General features: G+C 37.9%; 2 protein-coding genes across 2 annotated transcripts; one reads left to right on the top strand and one right to left on the bottom strand.

The window, feature by feature from the left end:
* Positions 1-318: 318 nt before the first annotated feature.
* On the top strand, positions 319-7,285 carry dync2li1 (dynein, cytoplasmic 2, light intermediate chain 1). Its single transcript, XM_028007362.1, has 13 exons — positions 319-470; positions 578-701; positions 805-839; positions 1,591-1,660; positions 2,592-2,680; positions 2,766-2,955; positions 3,069-3,137; positions 3,316-3,393; positions 3,496-3,575; positions 3,915-3,985; positions 4,276-4,373; positions 4,455-4,547; positions 7,163-7,285. The coding sequence occupies exons 1-13, from the start codon at positions 457-459 to the stop codon at positions 7,223-7,225; spliced, it is 1,074 nt and encodes a 357-aa protein (XP_027863163.1). The 5' UTR covers positions 319-456; the 3' UTR covers positions 7,226-7,285.
* Positions 7,230-18,636, bottom strand: abcg5 (ATP-binding cassette, sub-family G (WHITE), member 5). The gene is made up of 14 exons (XM_028007360.1): positions 18,467-18,636; positions 18,093-18,214; positions 17,267-17,403; positions 15,633-15,731; positions 15,205-15,337; positions 13,408-13,547; positions 12,606-12,735; positions 12,289-12,502; positions 11,659-11,864; positions 9,906-10,044; positions 9,741-9,814; positions 8,696-8,807; positions 8,465-8,577; positions 7,230-8,128 (listed from the first exon to the last, which is right to left on the bottom strand). Exons 1-14 carry the CDS (start codon positions 18,634-18,636, stop codon positions 7,944-7,946), a joined length of 1,974 nt encoding a protein of 657 aa, XP_027863161.1. The 3' UTR covers positions 7,230-7,943.
* Between the last annotated feature and the right edge of the window lie 287 nt (positions 18,637-18,923).

Here is an 18,923-nt window from a genome sequence, read left to right as displayed (position 1 = left end):
TAAACGTCCTTACCACTATCTAATATTGGTAATTCAGTTGTTTTAAAATATAATATATTATAAATAAGACAAAGCATTCTGACATATCCACCATATTGCACTGTTGTGCCATTGTAAATGTAGAACACTGTAATCTACCATTTCCAATATTCCAGTGATTAGAGCACATTATGAAAGATATTTACATGGAAGGGATCCGTTTCATATTGCTGTTTGTTTAAAAGAAACACACAAATCACCACGAATTGAATTTTTAGCTAAAACCAGCTTCATATTCTGCAGTGTGTGGATGTTTTTAGAATGCTGAAGCCCGCATTTCATGCTCCAGAACGGTAGGTGGCGGTATGCACTTATAGATGGCACCCAAGTCCGCCATTAACGCCCAGAAAAAGACCGACGTCGACGTTGCTGTAGCAACGCTTGTCGTTTGAGTCCTTTCGCTAACTCCTTGGTTCAATGGCAAAAATGAGGTGATAATCCCCCAAATAAAGAATTTATTCCTGCCACGAAGCTCTCTTAGAAAGAAGAGACTATTTCTCCGAAACGTCCTGAATTTATTCTCTCTCATTTTTGCCAGTTCAGACACGCTTTGGGAGCTGGCAGCGGCGGAGGTCCAGAGTCAGGAGAGCGGAGCTGGAGAGGGGGACGGAGGAGAGACGGTCTGCGAAAGGAGTGTGTTTCTGATAGGGAGCAAAACTGGGGTTGGTACAGCCTCGTTACATTGTTTTCATATGTTGAAAGACAAGCTCCAAACCTTAAAATAATCATAGGTTATAACTTATGAAGTCAATTCGTCTTTTTCAGGGTAAAACGTCAATTCTCCTCAGATGTCTGGAGAGGTGAGTAGTTATAGTGTAAACTACCAACTCATAATTCATCATCTGTGAAATGCAGACTTTTTATGGTAGATAAAAAAGAAATCAGATTAAACAAAATAACAGTATATAGGCTCATCACAAGCAGGCAATAAATGAAAGTTCATTGCAAAACCAATAAATCAAAATATCAGGACAATGTTTGTGTCTCAATTTAAAGGTATTTTAAAAAATCTCAGCAGAAAGCACATTTGTTTCTTATTCTCACTATTTTAAGCCTTTTTCTTAAATGGGCCAGCTAACTTAGGAGAGCCTAACAAAAATACAATTACGGAAGAAATATTCACAACGCAAACAATACGCTGACATCAGGGAAGTTGTACATTTCATCAAGACAAAGTAGAATCCATGACGAGTCATTTACACAACTTGTTCGTGAAAAAGTCTTTATCTTTTTTTTAAATACGTATACACTTATAAATAATATCCGGAGCATCTCTTGCTGCAACTGCAGCTTCTTTGCAAAGTGTCTGAAGCTTAGTCAGGTTGGATTGATGGCACCATCGCCTCCACCGGAGCTACCATAAGATTCCTGGATGCTTCCCTAATCCATCACTTTCGTCCTGATCTGCCTGCTTTTTCCTGGCTCTTTGTGATGCTGTTTGTTCACTAACGTTCTGCAACAAACCTCTGAGGCTTTATTTATTCTGAACAAGTTAGATTGCACACAGCTGAATTCTGCTTACCCTTAAATTCCTTTCTTTTTCTCCACAAGAGATGAGCCACCAAAGCCAACTCTAGCACTGGAGTATACGTTTGGCAGGCGGGCCAAAGGACACAACACAGTAAGGCGACCCCACATGATCTTTGATGATCTCAGACCTTTCCATGAGATTTCTAATAGGCTGAAGAAGCACAAATATTGTTTTTAAGATTGACAGTGTTGTGATTTAAACTTGACGGACCAAAAACGTGTGAGCACACAAACAGGAAATCAGCCACACAGAATAATCAGTTTACTTTTTTTATTCTTTTTTAGCGCTAGAAAAGAGAGACGCTTACCCTCACAGGCTAATTTGTTGTGAAGTGAATATAACCGAAATTATACAGCATCTGATCAAAAACGGACGATCCATTCCCTATATCTAAGACACGTTCCTAAGATATAGGGACGATCCAGTCCCTATATCTTAAGCTGATGTGTTACGTCAACTTAAGTTTCCATTTCTACAAAGGCCTTTGTGTGTAAGTGAAACATGCCAGGTGTGTAAAAGCTTGTGAGTGTGTGTCCTTGATAAGCGTCTCAACAACAGCTTAAAAAGTATTCCTTATATTATTTAAGTTATGTTACATTTAAAGCAATTCAAACGTATTTAGTGGATCTCCTAGTAGTCCAGCACAATAAGCACTGATCAGGGGTTCGCGGCAACAGGTGACTGGAGCATGAACAAGGAAGCTGATGTAAAACTGAGTTAGAATCTAAATTCTTTTAAAACTTTTTAAAGGTGAATTTGGAACTATTTCTTTTACTTTTCATTTTAAATTTATTTATGATGCAAACTAAATAGAATTGTAGTGAGAAGGCTAAAAAAATATTTCCTCTTGAACTTTTATGTATCAACCTGTTTTTTTCTCACTCAATGGTGGTGGTTTAGCATTAGCATGGTGTTCTTTGAGTTGTAGTCAGTTCACTTGTAATGCCGAAGTCATGTAAGTCTTTATAAATAGCCAGTTACTTTCCTGCTGTAAAACCGGACCTCCTCTTTCCGCTTTCAGCCCAAAGATATAGCCCACCTGTGGGAACTGGGAGGGGGAACCTCTCTCTCAGACCTCATCCAGATCCCCATCACTCCAGACAGTATAAGGTTGGTCACTTATTGCCTTATTATTGTATTTAAAGCTTCTTGGTAGTAAAGAGGCAGCTGTTCCTGAATGCGTGTTTTTTCTCAGGTCTCTTTCTTTTGTGCTCGTTCTGGACCTGTCCAAACCCAACGCTCTGTGGGGAACCATGGAGAAACTTCTGAATGCAGCTCAAGCACATGTGGGAAAAGTCTTTTCTGAGGCACAGAAGTCCAAACCTGGAGGCAAACGGCAGAAGGCTGCTCACCCAGCAGTTCGGGTCTTACCAAAAGATTACCCAGTACGGGCAGAGATCATTGTGGTTTTCCATTTTTGTTTACTTGATGTTTGTATATTTAATGCTGGCTTTATTTTCATATGTATTTCTGAAGGTTTAACTTCATCTTTCAACAGGACAGAGAGCTGATCAGTCCTTTTCCCGTCCCACTGCTCATCATCGGCAGCAAATATGACCTCTTTCAGGTAAAGCACACAATTTAAATGCTCTACATTGTCTGGACAGTACGTCTATTGTTTACTGCTTTCAGTTAAAATGAGGTGTGTGCATACAATGAAAATGTCATCTCTTGATAAATTACAAGCAGTCTGGTCTACTTGGTGTGACAGATTTAAAGTGAAAGTTTTTTTATTTATGTCGCAGGACTTTGACTCTGACGAGAAGAAAGTTATTAGAAAAACCCTCCGTTTTCTTGCCCACTATTACGCAGCCTCTCTGATTGTAAGTGAACCCCAGCAGGCTATCTGTCCATATGCGGTTTGATTTCCATCTGCTGTTAAGCTGCTTTCATTTCTGTTTTTCTCTGTCTGTTCTTTATATTAGTTCACTAGCATTAAATCAGAGAGCCTCATGTCCAAAACCAAGAGCTTCTTCTCACATCTGGCGTTTGGTCTGGACAGAGGGTGAGGACCAAATGACCAATTAATGCAAAGAGATTTCATTATTTAAGAGGGAATTTTATATGAAATTGTAGAATATGAAGAACTTAGATGTAACTCTTTGAAGTAACTTTCTAATCAGAAACTCAGAAGTTCTGAAATGATCAGCATCTACTGCAGCAGTTCATATCCTTTTATGAAAGCTCTCATTTAGTTTTTGTTCAAACTCTTTTTTTGTTGTTGTATATATTAGATTGGTAACTATCTGTTATATAAATAAAAGCAGAGAACAATCATAATAGCAACATGTCTTGAGTTCATTTGCTTGTTTTTTTTTCTGTCTTTTTTTTAATTTACAATCAGGAAAACTGTGTCCTGTGACTCAGGTAAACCTCTCATCATCCCAGCTGGCTCTGACTCTTTCAGTCAAATAGGTGAGCAACAGCACCACCTACTGTCCAAATGACGCAACACATATAAAATAAACCAGGACTGCTGTGTGCCACAAAAACAAACACTGCATGATGAAACATCCGCGGGTAAACTTTTTCAGATTTGCCACATAAGAACCACAAACTGAGCTGAGCGACTAAATTAAATAATATTTCAATAATATTCTAATTTATTGGTATGCACCTGTACTTTTTTAAAGGAACTGTATAGTTTGTTTGGATGTAGAGGATTGTGAGATATTGAGTTTAAAATAATGTGTCCTGATATTTAGGGTCGCCTCCTTCAACTGACATCGACATAACGTCTCTACATGCCAAAAACCCAAAAGATCTGTGGAAGAAAGTGTACGAGCGAGTCTTTCCCAGTGAGGTAGCAGCACACTTCTCTGTTTCAGCTCACATACAAGAACATAAATGTTTTCAGTACATGGGAACAATCCTGTTTTCCCAGAGCCACAGTGAGCAGAGAGAGCTGAAAGATCCAGCCAAAGACCCACAGTACAGTGAGCCTCAAATTGATGCAATGAGAGCACAAAAAGATCAGGTAACACAATTTTAACTCTTACACACTCGGTTCTTTAGAGTTAAATAGTTGTTACAGTTGTCTGATTTTAGACAGACAACTGTAGATAGTGGGCAATGTTTGGTCTCTGTGTCCCTGAACTTTGTAATCCATATCAAGGAAAGCAGGTATTAACAGACAATAAGTAACAAAATAATTTATATAAAGAAATGAGAAGACAGGTATGACTTGATGTTAGTTATAAAGACTATATTTAGAGAAGAAGTTTTTAATAAACTTAACTTTTCTGCTTTTTTGTTTTTCTTTTCCTCCTCATTTTACAATGAGGTTAAGACTTTTAAGCATGATTTCTTCATTTCATGGCACATTCTACTTTATATAAAATATGAGAGGTTAATGCTGAGCTGGAGAATTTGTCTTTACTAAAATATCCAGGTTTTGAACATTAATTATTACATGCTTACCAATGGAAGAAAGATTACCATCAAGGACAACTGGAAGTAAAGCAAAAGATTCAAGTTCAAACATTTTTATGAAGCATAAATTATAGAGAAAAGCAGCAGTACAAAAATTACCAGCAAAAAAATACCATAACTACTAAGACACAATCCTGTATTTTTTTATTATTTTTTTTTAAACTTTATTTTTGATCAGATTTTTATACATGGCAAAATACAGCCACAACACAAAAAAGGAGAGGAAATAATAGTAACAATAAAATAAAATAAAAAAAATCACAACAAGTACAATGAACTGCATACAGAACTGAAAGGTCACCAAGGGAGGGGGACAGCAATACTACACACACAAAATAAAATTAAATTACAGACAGAGTTCAGGTGAACAGGTTACAATGTATGAAGAGACCCGTGAAGAGTCAAACAGGAGAGAGTTTCTTTGCATAGTTACCAAGTCCTGCAAAACTTTACAGCGCCAAACCTCAATTACCACCCCGAATAATTAATTAATGATACTCAACTTGCTTTAGCATTCCTATAAGTTAACCATTTTGACCAATATTTTTGAATTTTGTTTTCCTGGAGTCTTATGGAGAAGGTAAGCATTTCCATTTCACGTATTTCTTCTACAGTGGCTGACCAGTCACACAATGTCGGTGGGCTTCCACTAAGCCACTTTCTTGTTATTGATTTCTTTCCTGCTATCAGTAGTATTTTCAGAAGGTACTTATCTTGAGTGTTGAGTTCAGTTGGTAAATAACTTAAATATATAATTTTAAAATTGTGCTCTATTTCAAAACCAAGAATTACTTTTATCTCTTTGGCTACCTTTAGCCAATAGGGATAAATCAATGGGCAGTCCCAGAAAATATGAAAGTTGTCAGCCATTATATTGTTACATCGTCTCCAACATTGCCCAGATTCAGCTCTTCCGGTCTGAGAAAATGTTCTTTTGGGGGTTATAAAAAACCTAACAATATTCTTCCATGAAAATTCCCTCCAGTGTCCTGAGCTGGTGGTGGTGGAGTTTGTTTGGCAAATGTTGAGCCACTCATCCTCCGTCAGCGTTATTTTAGCCTCCTTTTCCCATGTATTTTTAATATATAATGTAGATGTTTTTTTATTATTTTCTAAGCACACATATAGTCTGGACAGCCTCTTCTTATAAGATTTACCTTTATAAGCATCAATAAAGATATTAATGAGGTCCTGATCATTTTTTTCCAATATTTTAATGTTTTTATTAAAGTGGACAATCCTGTATTTTAAGAAAGAAACTAGTTTGTTAAAGAAAAACATACACACACATTTTAAATTATACAGTGAGGCCTATTTACTCAATGACTTCACAGAATCTTTACTCGCTTTGTAGTCTAAAAATTATCTGGAACTGTTTTAATATTTATTTGTTTGTGATAGTACCAATGAACATATATATGTTAGATTATTGATATTGTACTGATATTCCAGAGGTTTTCTCTTTCTCTTGTAGCTGTTTTTTTTCCACTAAGTTAACATAAATAAGACTCGGATTTATCCTCTTTTCTACACGTCACACCATCTGCAGTGCTCTAAAGTAACCTTGTGCCCTGCAGTAGCCTGGTCTTTCGGTGATTAACATAACTGTAATAATATTCTATAGTAAAAGCTGATACCATCTATCTTCTTGTCAACATGCCATGGTTCCACTGTGGCACTTGAACTACAGTAACCTGCATGAATCACACTCTGCTATCTCTTACCTGATAACAGCTCATTATTTTCTGGAACTGAAGGATTCAGGATGTGGCTGATCTGAGTTGCCAGAGCAAAAAAATACACAAAACCTATTTCGCAAGAGCATTAAAACAGAGGGGCGGTGTTGCTTTGTCAATGAACTGCACCATGGGAGCATTTTATCCTCATCAAAAGATTTAAAATATAAAAAAAAGAATTGATGAAAATAGAGGTAAAATTAAGTCAGATTAATAACGTCAGTTTGATATTTTTTTTTATCTTTGCGTTGTTTGCATTTAATTAAGTGAATCACATGTTGCTGGATTGAACAATATGTGTTTATTTTTCATTATAGTCAGAAAATGAGAGAAAAATGCATATTTTTAAATTGACCTCACACCAGGAAACAAAACAATTATGTCTGTATTTTTTTTTTTTTTTTTGTCTGAATCTGTTTTTCAGGAGTTGGAGCAGTATAAAAGAAATGCAGCGAAGTCATGGAAAGAACTGCAGCTGGAGACATAAGAGATAAATTTGTTACAACACTTTATTGTGTACATATAATAAACATTTTGCTGTATTTAACTTTTTTTACAGGCTCTTTTCTTTCTTTGCAATATATGCATTATTGGTTAAGAATTGTTCAATCTACTGCTATTAAAATGAGGTTTTCTAAAAACAAGTTACAACAACTTTCTATTATTTAAAACATTCTTTACAGTAAGTGAAAAAAAAAAGCTATCAATCGTATTTTTCTGACAGTATTAGGTATTTATTATAACTTAAAAATTACAGTTATATTCAGCCAGTGCTGTCTTTTCTGTCTCCAATGTTTGAAACATTGTTGGGGTTATTAGTGGGCTTGTTTCAAAACTCATTATTGGCAATACAGTCAATTTCAAGAAATATATAGAAAAAATAATAAGTCTAGCTTAAAAAAAATTAAAGTGCTGGCAGAAATACTAAGATAATGTGCAAATTTTATGTGAAGACTGACAAGAACATTTAAAATGAGCAAATGCTGGATTCACATATCTATAGTTTTATGTTTTTCTAACTACTTTAAAATAAGATAATTTAAACTTATTAGCCATCCTAGTCCTGATCTATTGGACAGTTCTTGTACTTTTTAGGACACATTTTTACACAGTTACAGTAAACTATGACAAAATACAAAAACCGAACCACAGAAGAACTGACCGGCATGCCAGAATTAAGGCACGTTAATAGAAAGGTTTTCTTTTTAGTGGCGGATGAGTTTATCCCTGATCCTGAAGCTGATAATTCCCATCACAACCAAAGCAGGGAGGAAGGAGTAGAGGAGAACAAAGTCTAGTGTGTACCGCGACAAAGCACCGGGGTAGCCTATGTCAATGATCTGATCCCCTGAAGTGATCACACAGGCTCCTGGTAAGGATTTGGTTCCGTCTGGAATAACACAAAACAGAAACAATCAAACTCAAATATTTTTTTTTTTTTTTTAACCTAAACAAGCAGACAAGAACCTTGACGTTACCCCGCGCACAACTTAAAGAGTCCTTGAACATTGAACTCGTTCTTTATCAGTCACAAAATCAAATATCAAAGTTGCAAAGGATCAGCAAAAAAAAATAACAATAAAAAAAATCATATACATGTAAAATGTTTGTATGCTTTCAGTTAGGAAAGGGAAGCACATTATATGTCTACGAAACATTAGGAAACACCAGTAATGTGTTTTAAATCAAATCTGTCAATAAAAAGACCCCACAAAAAAAAACTTACTGCAGTTGAACTCCAGATCGAGGAACTCTGTGACGATGAGAAGTTCACAGCCATATTTCTGGAAAGTGAGGTAACTGAGCCACTGAAATACCACCGGCATCTGCTTTGTGCTTCTGTAGATGTGAAGAGTCAACCACATTTAAAACTTACAAGTCAAATATCTGTTTTTTTTTAAAAAAAGGATTTGACTTCAGATGTATTAAAACGAGGTTCCGGTGTGGTTCGTCTAACCTGAGGAAACCAGATCCCACCAGGATTCCTGCAATGTTAAGTAAAGCCATCCCAGTATTGACCATATTAGGGTCCTGGACCACTCCTAGCAGAACCACTGTCAACAACTCCCCTGAGGAAAAGGTTGGGGATTTCAATACATACAGGAAAACAAGTCACTCAAAATGGTAAAACATGAGAACATTGTCCTTTTAAACTACAATTTTAAACATCTATGCACATAAACCCAAAATCTTGTTTCTTTGAATATTAGAATAAAATCAGCAAGTAAATGAATACATAAATGTGTTGCTTTAGCATGTACAATCATGTACAAGACTGCTGACTTGACAATTGTCCAGCAGAAAGTCATTGACATCTTTCATAAGTGGGATAAGTCAAATAGGTAATTGCTGAAGAAACCAGGTGTTCACAGACTGCTGAATTGAGGCACATTGATGGAAAATGTAGTGGAAGGAAAACATGCACAAACAAAACATGGCAAAGTAAGTGCCAAGTTTATGCAAACTTCTGCATTAAACAAAAGCAAAAAATATATTTTTTAAACTATCTCCCTTTTTATTTTTTACTTTTAATTAATAATAATTATTATTTTAGCAAATATTAATAATTTTTAGGTCCTACATTTTTTTCTCTAATTTAATGTCAAAAAGTAAGAAAAAAACAGGCCACATGTCTTTACAAATACCTAGTTTCAACTGTAAACTATGAATTTCACACATTTATTTATGTTATATACATAATAACCTTCATTTTACATACATCTTAAGTGTATAATTATTATCTTGGTGACATTGTTTGCACAAAGGTGTAACTCCCCCCAAAAAAGTCCCACTCTCCCCACAATGAATTTCACATTTTGAGTAGAATTAACAAAATACATGAACTGCTCAGTGACATCAAAATTGATTGACTGGCCTCCGTATGTCTGTCTTCCGAGACAGACAGTGCACAGACAGAAGACAGTGGGTCTAAAAACATGTTCTAGAGCAAATATCTACGCAAGACAAAACGTCTAATTATAAGCATCATCTTATCAGCTCACCTGTTATATGGGGAACAAGAACGACAGCAGTAAAACACAAAAAGCGCCACGTGTCCGGGTGCATCCCCACCGTCCTGAGAAGAGGGAAAACAGACAGAATTAAGAGTTGCTGTTTTGCACAACACTCATCGAGCGCTTGATGAGGATTCATTTGCAGCTGCCCACCAGTAAATAAAGGAGCTGAAGATGACGACACTCAGGACGCTGAAGGGCAAGATGTGGACGATGTAGGCCAAGAACATTTGCCATTTGCTGTACAGGCCGTCCTGACTCTCCTGATCACTGATGGCTCGCAGCGCAGGGACTGTTGGGGGGGGGGAGAAAAAAACAAAGTGACAACTTTATGAGTTCAGAGTTCTGATACTGACCCTCCAAAAAGTCTCAGAAACAAAAATGACATTTGAGTAGAGTTGTCAAGTTAACAAGATTCCTAAAGTAAAAAAATAGAACATTTATAACCTTTCATTGCCCACTTTTATTGTTGGTCATTTGCTCCATTATTAATAACTAATTATCTGAAACTGCTAAATCCCCTAAATAAATCGAACCGATGAGCCGATTCTGAATTCTTTTCCGAGAACTCAGTCCACCTAACGCAGTAAAGTCATTACTTTACAACATGCAGTTCAGTGTAATATCTTTTCAGCAAATTTCAAGGTCAGTCTGATAAAGCAGGCACTACCTCTGGCTGCGACCCCATGCTCAATTCATTGTTTTATCATACCTCTTATCCTCTTTATCTGATATCTACAGCCCTAAAGCTTATGTTTTAGACTCAGCCGATAAGCAGCAGATACTTAGCTAAAAGAACAGGATCAATTAAATTGAGCTTTTTAGATAACTCTGTATATAATCTAGAAGTGATGTGAAATGTAAGATTAATTGTAGACAAACAAGAAATTGTTAAACTAGAATGTTTTATACCTTTTATTGAGGAAGTCTTGAACATGTTAACCCCAAAAAGACTCGCATACATGAGTTAAAACATAATCTAGACTAGGCCATACTGACATTGTAGGTTTGTAGGTTAAAGTTCACTGTGCTTAACTGAACCGGTGGTGGAGAAAAGGTTCATTACCCTTTAAGCATGAATAGCTAAACACAATCAAACAACTGAGATAAATCACCGAGAAAGGGTCCACTTTTTCAGTCTGTCATGCCATCTGGTTCACTCCTGACTTTGAACCGCAGCTGGGAATGACCTCTGAGATTACCCTGTGGCATGAAAACGCAGCGGACACTTCTACCACTGGAAACTGCATGCGTCTAAATTATCTGTCCAGAACGTCCCACGGATGCTCGATCTGTCTGTACTCTGGGGGAAATTTGAGGGATAAATCAGCACCTTGACGTTTTTGACATGTTCTCTGCACTGTTTTTGAACAATTTGTGCGGTAATAGAAACTGCACTGCTGTGAATGCTGCTGTCAGCACGAAGCGGCAAAGTAATATCCTCAAGCAAGCCACTGCACAGCACTTTGTACATCTACCTTCCACCTGGTCTCAGCAACAGATTTAGCTCTACAGCCATCTTGTTTGCAAGTATTGTAACTTGATGTACAAATGAGATGATGGCAAGTTGCTGTCTTCTGGTAAATCTTTCATTGGTCAGCATCGAGTCTGATTTAATCCTTGTTTGGTTTGGGCAACACATTAAAGACATCACTCAGCTAAATTGGGCACTGTGTCCAACAGCTAGATCAAGCAATGACCTGTTTACTTTTTCCATAAAGTGAAAACATGTTGCATCATGTGTCAAAGAAAATACCATTAAAATCCATTAAAGCTTGTTACACCATGACATAAACTGAAAAATAAGCTTTGTAAAGCCGCATAACAAGTAAAATTGCGGGCTTGCTGACAATACTTAATAAACCATGAGTGTTAGAACAGGCAAATATGGTGTTGGTGGACTCACAGAGAGAAACAGCATTGAGCATGCCAGTATAAGGCGAAGCAGCCACACACTGATAGATCATTCCTATTCGGTCCTGCACTGCACCCTTGGTCACATCCATGTCTAGATGGATGACGAAGAAGGCCACAAAGAAACCGTAGATCAGGTTCTGGGACAGACGCATGATCACACCAATCCTGTCTCTGGAGAGGTTTCGGACTGTTCGCCTAAACGTAAAAAAAACCCAAAACACACACATCAAACACAGCCGTTAAGACACAAAACTCATTGTTGCTATAAAGCAGTGGCTCCCAAAGTGTGGGGCGCGTCGCCTAGGGGGAGTGCAGTGCCATTGCAGGGGGGGGGGCGGGAAGCGGTATGAATGAATGAAAAAAAACAAACAGTTAAACAAAAGGGTTTCACTGTAAAGATGGTTTGTAGTTTTGTTGCAACCTGAAGTGTGAAATAAACTTCAGTGGAGTTTGAAAACAAAATATGTGGTTTATGTCTGGTTGAACGATGTGTGTGCCCAGTTTATTCTATTTTTTCTTTTTGGGGGGGATTTTATTGTAATCCATAGGGGGGGGGCAGAAGAAAAACCTTTGGGAACCACTGCTATAAAGAGTCCAAGCTGCAGTAAAGACTACAGACCTAACCAGAACTCCAAGCTTGGCAGTGCAGTTGGGTGACTCTTTGTTTTTAAAGGGGATGGCAGGTTTGTCTGAAATCTGCAGGCTCTGCTCCATTTTGTCCAGCATGTTCTGGAAGATGGCAGACCTCTGATAGGACGATGTAATCTCGTGCATCCGACTGAAAGTGGCGGCCTCCCTCTCACTGCTGCGCGTGTCCACAGAGGTGAAGTCGACTGTTTGACATCACATAGGTTTTTAACGTCTGCTGCTGTACATGTATGGTGTTCTGTTACTGTGCTACATTTGTACTGAAATGTTGCTCTGTGTTATTGATACCATAGATATCAAAAGGGTTGCAGTACTCTGGGCACTCATATCCACACTGGCTGAAGAAATCCACCATTTCCTCTGGCTGACCACAAAACACCAGCTCTCCCCGACTCATTATGGCGATCCTGCTGAACACCTGACAGGTCAACACACATGAGAACAGATTACCTCACAGTTAACATTTATGCAAAAGTATTTCAATCCCTAGATTTTTATCTAATTCTTTTTTTTACTTCTTGACTTGCGATAGGTCAACACAAACGTTTTTGTCTAAACCTCATGGGAGCAAACATTTCAATGGCCGCTGTCTTCATCAGAGTCAGAAAATAGTGCATCATTTTTAAATGAAAGATAATGGATTTCTGATTTTCAATATTTTTTGGAAAGAAAAATGAGAAAATTGTGGCATGGATTGCTCCTCTAGAGGCAATAGAACCATTTTCCAGATCTAGAAGCTGATATTTTCGTCTCATTTTCTTTTCAAAATAGCTCCATTTCAGACGTTTCTTTGTCTTCTGAAGGTCACTTATAGTTTATCTTTGGACTTTTTGCTGCTTTCCACCATCCAGAACAGATTCAAACCAGTCCTCTTTGGTTTATTTACATTTTTTTTACAATGCAATAGATTCCTCTGTTTTATAACAACCAACAAATCACTCTTGTTTAATTAACAGAGTTTCTACTTAATTTTGGGGGGATACTCGTCAAATACATTCCTAACAACTTCATCACCATAAAGTTACTTTCATGAACCCATCTGACCCAAGACTTCCAGTAACTCCACTTTGCTTTTCATCCTAAAACTCACCCTGAAGAGCTCCGAGCGTGGCTGATGGATGGTTACTATGACGATGCGGTTCCTCCTAGCCAGCTCTGCCAGCAGCACCACGATCTGATTGGCCGTCATGCTGTCCAGGCCAGTGGTTGGCTCATCCAGCAAGATCACCCCTGCAGGAACACCATCCCAGTGACCTCATCACTGTCACACACTGAAACTCTGGGCACAAGTTAAAGATTGGACAGCGACTCCTCCTGACCCAGGCAGAAAACTTTCAACAGCACTTGCACTTAAAGTGGCACTTGCAGGCCTCTCTGTAGGTCCAATTTAACTTGGGGAGATAAGTGAGTTCACTCTTCTTTTTTTTTTTTAGTTAATTACTCTAATTAGAACAATTAAAAGATTGCCTCTTTGCATTATGAAAGCAGGGTGGAATTAGTAGATGCTTTAATTGTGAGATTAATTCATTTCCTGGTTGATTGGAGAGGCAGCGAATGGGAACTTCTCATTACTCTGACTGTGACTCTCTGGGAATGTATGTGTTCATGGCCAGTTAATCCTGAATGAGGACTAAGACCCTCAGTCCTCCCTGGAGCACTACCGACCTGATAAAGCGCACCTAGGAGGAGCACACACCCACACACACACTCAGAGGTGGGTCTGTGCTCATTCCCCTCATGGTGTGATAACCCGGTCCTTTAATACTCTTCTCAGTCTCCCCATCCCTTTTTCTGTCCTTTCCTTATCTCAGCACCATTTAGATTCTTTTGTTTTATTCAAGGGGGATTTTGCAACTCTTGGGATGAGACACGGGTCATTTATTGAACCCGTGTCATTTCACACGAAGGTTCTGCGTTCTGTCTTGTTTGCATTTTGTAGTTTATGCATTTAGTGTGACTGGAAAATATAAAAGAAATGCCTTAATTAGAACGCTTTGGTGAAATTTTCCAATCTTGTCCTGCTTGCTCGGTTTTCTCTTGTAATTTCCAGATGAATTGTGTCTGTATAGTTCATTTCTAGACACTTTGTAAAAAGATATTTTTATTTTTACTAAGCTTTTCTTTTTTTAGTTCAGTTAGAATGATTATTTACTTAATGCAAGAATAATGAAAGAAGGAATCTTTAAAGAAGTTATTCTAAAGTCAGACGTTTTTTATAAACTAAGATTATTATACTTTTAAACAATTTTGGAAAATCCCAGGTAATTATGTCATGGCTATATAAGCTTCCAATAGGTTAATTTACAAAACCTAAGTTAACTAAAGGCCATAACCACAGTCTATGTATTTTAAGATAGTGACTCAATGCTGGTTTGTCATTGTTGGATGCAAGCTTATGTTCTTGCTACAAAAGAGTGTTTTTTTCTTTTATAACTGTTAGGACTGTTTTTAAATTTTAATAAGTTAATGTGTTATCAATAATAATATCATATCAGCTCTATATTTAGCACAGATAACTGAACTAAAATCTTTATTATCTAAATGTGGTGGAGAATATATTACTGAAACAAACTGGTTAGCCTTGTTATTATTGAATCATTGTTGAACATTACATTTAAAAACAAATGTGTTTGATTAAACTTTAAATAAATTGTATGGCTTATTTTTAAAACCTCCCAAAATTCATTTTTATATATCCCTCCTCCCAGGCCTAGGTATTTTTTTAATGAATCATTTTAATGGATCTGAGATTCACAATTTGAAGAATAATGTCTGTCTGCTGTTTATTTCATAATAACGATTAAATTAGCTGCAGACCTCAGAAGACTTTTTCATGGATAAAATGCCTGTAGCTCATCTCAGCTGTTTCCAGTCAGGAGAAACTTACTTGGATCCTGGAGTAACTGGCTGGCGATGGAGACCCTCCGTCTCTCACCACCAGAGATCCCAGGGAAAATTCGCCCTCCAATAACACTGTGCGCCACGTGACTGAGACTCAACTCAGCCATCACTGCCGACACCTACATGTAGGCCACAGGTCAAGGTCGGTGAGCAGTAATTACCACCAAGGCAGGCTGATTATCAATGTAAGATATCATTTCGTTTATTAAAGGGAAATACGCTTTGCTTTTCTCTGGATCAAAATAACAGAAATACCAGGATATTAGAGTTGATCTCTAACAGAGGCCTACAATCTTGTTTCAAAGATCATTAGCAACACTTCTTTGTTTTGCTCTCCTCACAAATTGTGTGAACATGTTGCTCGAAGCAGAGAAACCCGTAACAGTGGACAGAACGCAGAAAATCCCCTCCAACCTTTTTCTTGATGGCCTCCGCTGAGTGTTTCTGCAGGGCCAGCTGGGCGGTGTAAGTCAGGGTCTCCTCCACTGTCAAATAACTCAGCAAGTTATCACTCTGAAAAACAGACCAAAAAAAACCAAAACAATTCAATGCTAATTTTAACTTCTGATAACTTTCAGTGGAAAACCTCTAGAGAATACAAAATAAATAAATGTGCATCAACTATATGTCAAATTTGATATCCATTTTCACATCAGTGAACTCGGATGAACACTTCATGGCTTTTCATGATTTGATTTTGATCTGATTTGTTTATTTCGAACAGTTGTTTTTTTTTAAAAAAAAAACAAGAAAACAAGCAATCAGTAGCGCAGAGAAAACGTGTGCATACATAACCAAGAACAAAATAATTTGTTTACCACCACTTTTCTGTTTGAGAAGGAGTAGGAAGAAGTTCTACCCCTTATCTCAATTTAATGTAATATATTACCATCTTAATAATTATCAAAAATTTGTAGTTAAAACCATGTTATAATATTCATGTCCCTGTTCAGGTCCCAAAGAAGGACATTTTCATGGAACAGAATAAACATTTCCAAGAAACATTCAATAGATCGGTTCATAATCTTGCACATATATTTTTTTTAAACTTATATTTAAATATTCAAGTTTTCCTATGCAAATAGCCTTGTTATACACACACACACACACACACACACACACACACTTCAAGCAGCTGGACCTGCTTCAATTAACACATGGCACGCCACCCGGTCCCAGTCCTCCTTATTGTCTCCTCCGAATGACTTTAATATCAGGAGCTCATATCACCTCCTCATCTGCGGCTTAGCGGAGGAAGTTAATGACGAAGCTTAGAGAGCAGAAAGCTTTGCTATCAGCGAAGGGAGAGAGACGATTTTGAAATGAAGCAAAGCCCGTTTTTAAAACTACTGTTTTTAATTCAAGCTTTGGACACACATGAGCACCTCTCATTGAGAGATTAGGTGTATGAGGAGGCTATCAAGGGTCTTAAGTTAATTTCATAAAGAGGGCAGGGCGGCCTGTTTGGAGATTTTGCCAAAGTGTGAGTGTCTTTGTGTTCGTGATCTAAAGTAGTGGGGCAGTAGAGAATCCTCCTCGGTAAAGTTGAGTAAAAAGTCCTCGAATAAACTCAAGTAACTCGTATTGAACCTTTTATTTGATTACATTTCTGAAAATACTTACGGAAACTCACTAATGCTACAAATATTGGTTCTGCCGGTGATTCTTATTGTACCTTTTAAAGTTATTCAGAGTGTCTGTCAACCATTTTATTAGTAATTCAACATTTCCTATTTCTAATAAGTCTGTGACAGAGAGGTCAATATACACACACCACTGTTCAAGATCAGAAAGATACGATAACATGCCCTTCAATTAAAGTAGATGTGAGCCAAATACAAAATCAGTTAATGGCAAAAAAAAAGGGTTATATTATTGTTATTTTAGTGTAATCCGGACAGATTCGACATGTTGCAGTTTATTCTAGTGAGCTAACTTTATACTTGAGGTTTCCTCTTCCCCGGGCCCGTTGTGAAAAAATATGCAGGTCCCAGTTTAAATTCAGTAATCAGAAATGGCAAAATGTGATTTTTTTTTTTGTTTTTTACCTGCAAGACATAGGAGAAACAGTCCTGATATTCTTCCCTCTTCAATTTTCTGCCGTTGATGAAGACCTCACCCAGCAGGGTACCGGAGTTACCGATCCGGCCAGCAATGGCGTCCAACAGTGTTGTTTTCCCCGAGCCTTCACGATGCAGAATTAAAACACAATCATGGTCAATCACCACATACTGACTCATTTGATGCATGATTCGAGCTTATTGGCACAACCAGAGCTGGAGGAATGAACTGCACCCTGTTCAGTCCCATATTTCTGTTCCTGGTGTCCAGAAAGAAAAGGGAACAAGACTGGGAGAGATTTTTATTTTCCTATATGTTTTAGCGAAGAGATTCCAACTTTCAATTATACTCATGTCGTAGGAGTTTCATAAATCTCAAGCTAATTTACTGATTAGTTTGACATTTTCTCATTTTAACACATCTCTGTTTGGGTACTTTTGGTAGTTTAGCTTCCTTGGAAAACAGGGAAAACGCATGAAGGCCCCACAACGAGCTGCATATAAAAGAAGAAGAACAAGAACAAGAAAAAGAAGAAGAAGAAGAAACAAAGTATCAGTTTGGGGTGTAACTGAAAGACAAATGCAGCTTTTTTCTTTCCTCCAAGTGGTCATGTTGTCTTTTCATATTATTAAAAATTGAGATGAAACAGAGCAGCACTTCTCTTACATGATAGCGGAATATAGAAATAACACAATTGCAAGATTATGTTGGAAATTGACTTTGAGTTTGTCTCATTTTCTCCAGATCTGATGGGGTCGTACGGGGAAACCCGGCTATGACTGAACTCGTTACTCTTTCGACCTGCGTACGAACCTGAATTACCCAGAATGCCCATGATCTGCCCGCTGTCTACGTAGAAAGAGACATCATTGAGGATCTGACGGGTCCATCTCTTCCTGCAGGAGGGCAAGTCCCACCATTGTCCAACACGCTCACTAAAACAAACACACAGAGAGACATGCATGAGCCATATTCTAACTGCGCTTTTATTTATTCACCCCGGGCCTGCCAATAAAGCGCTGAAATAATTCTTGCTTTAAAGTCAAACACTACAATTTGTCTGTTTATAAAAAAATTGGGAGAATTATTGGTGTGATTTTAATCTGAAAGAACCTGCACATATTCTGTTCTTTTGTTTGTTTGTTTTTTTTAGTCCAAACGCAAAACCGTTTGCATGCGGCGTTTACCTGACAGTGTAGGAAATGTTTCTGACACCGAGACAACAGGACGGCTCCGACCTCCCCTCTCCGCCTTCCCTCCACACGTCCCTCTTCGCCTCGGACACGAACTTGAACGACCCGGCAGCTTTCGTCTCCTCCCGTGGCTCCGCCGCCTCCAGGGAATAAAATCTGTTCATGTCTCCAATCCGTCTCCAGCTCCAAGACGACAACCGGACATCAATCTGTTAATAGTCCTGACTGCGTTTCTGTGCAGCTGTGTCAGTGGCGTCCCTCGGAACCATAAAAAAAAAGCACGGTTAATATCTGTTATCTCTGAGAACTTTGATCTGGAGTTGTGCAAAGACAAAGAAAGGGGGAGAAAAAAAAAACTCAGACAGGTTAAGTCCATTCACAGACTCCTAAGTCACTCGACAGACCTCACATTATGAGGCTGCTTTCACGACAGCAATAAGTTGCGGGACAC

The sequence above is a fragment of the Xiphophorus couchianus genome, chromosome 22 (assembly GCF_001444195.1).
Source record: "Xiphophorus couchianus chromosome 22, X_couchianus-1.0, whole genome shotgun sequence".
Lineage (NCBI taxonomy): Eukaryota > Metazoa > Chordata > Actinopteri > Cyprinodontiformes > Poeciliidae > Xiphophorus > Xiphophorus couchianus.
This window is presented reverse-complemented; position numbering and strand designations above follow the sequence as displayed.

What these genes read in the sequence shown, in the direction of transcription:
- dync2li1 (XM_028007362.1), top strand. An exon ending in TGATAGGGAGCAAAACTGGG is followed by an intron (nt 702 to 804) that starts GTTGGTACAGCC and finishes CGTCTTTTTCAG; the next exon opens with GGTAAAACGTCAATTCTCCT. An exon ending in GGGCCAAAGGACACAACACA is followed by an intron (nt 1,661 to 2,591) that starts GTAAGGCGACCC and finishes TTCCGCTTTCAG; the next exon opens with CCCAAAGATATAGCCCACCT.
- abcg5 (XM_028007360.1), bottom strand. Translation starts at nt 18,636, where the DNA reads ATGAACAGATTTTATTCCCTGGAGGCGGCGGAGCCACGGGAGGAGACG. An exon ending in GGGCATTCTGGGTAATTCAG is followed by an intron (nt 17,404 to 18,092) that starts GTTCGTACGCAG and finishes TGCATCGTGAAG; the next exon opens with GCTCGGGGAAAACAACACTG. An exon ending in CACGCTCGGAGCTCTTCAGG is followed by an intron (nt 12,736 to 13,407) that starts GTGAGTTTTAGG and finishes TTGACCTGTCAG; the next exon opens with GTGTTCAGCAGGATCGCCAT.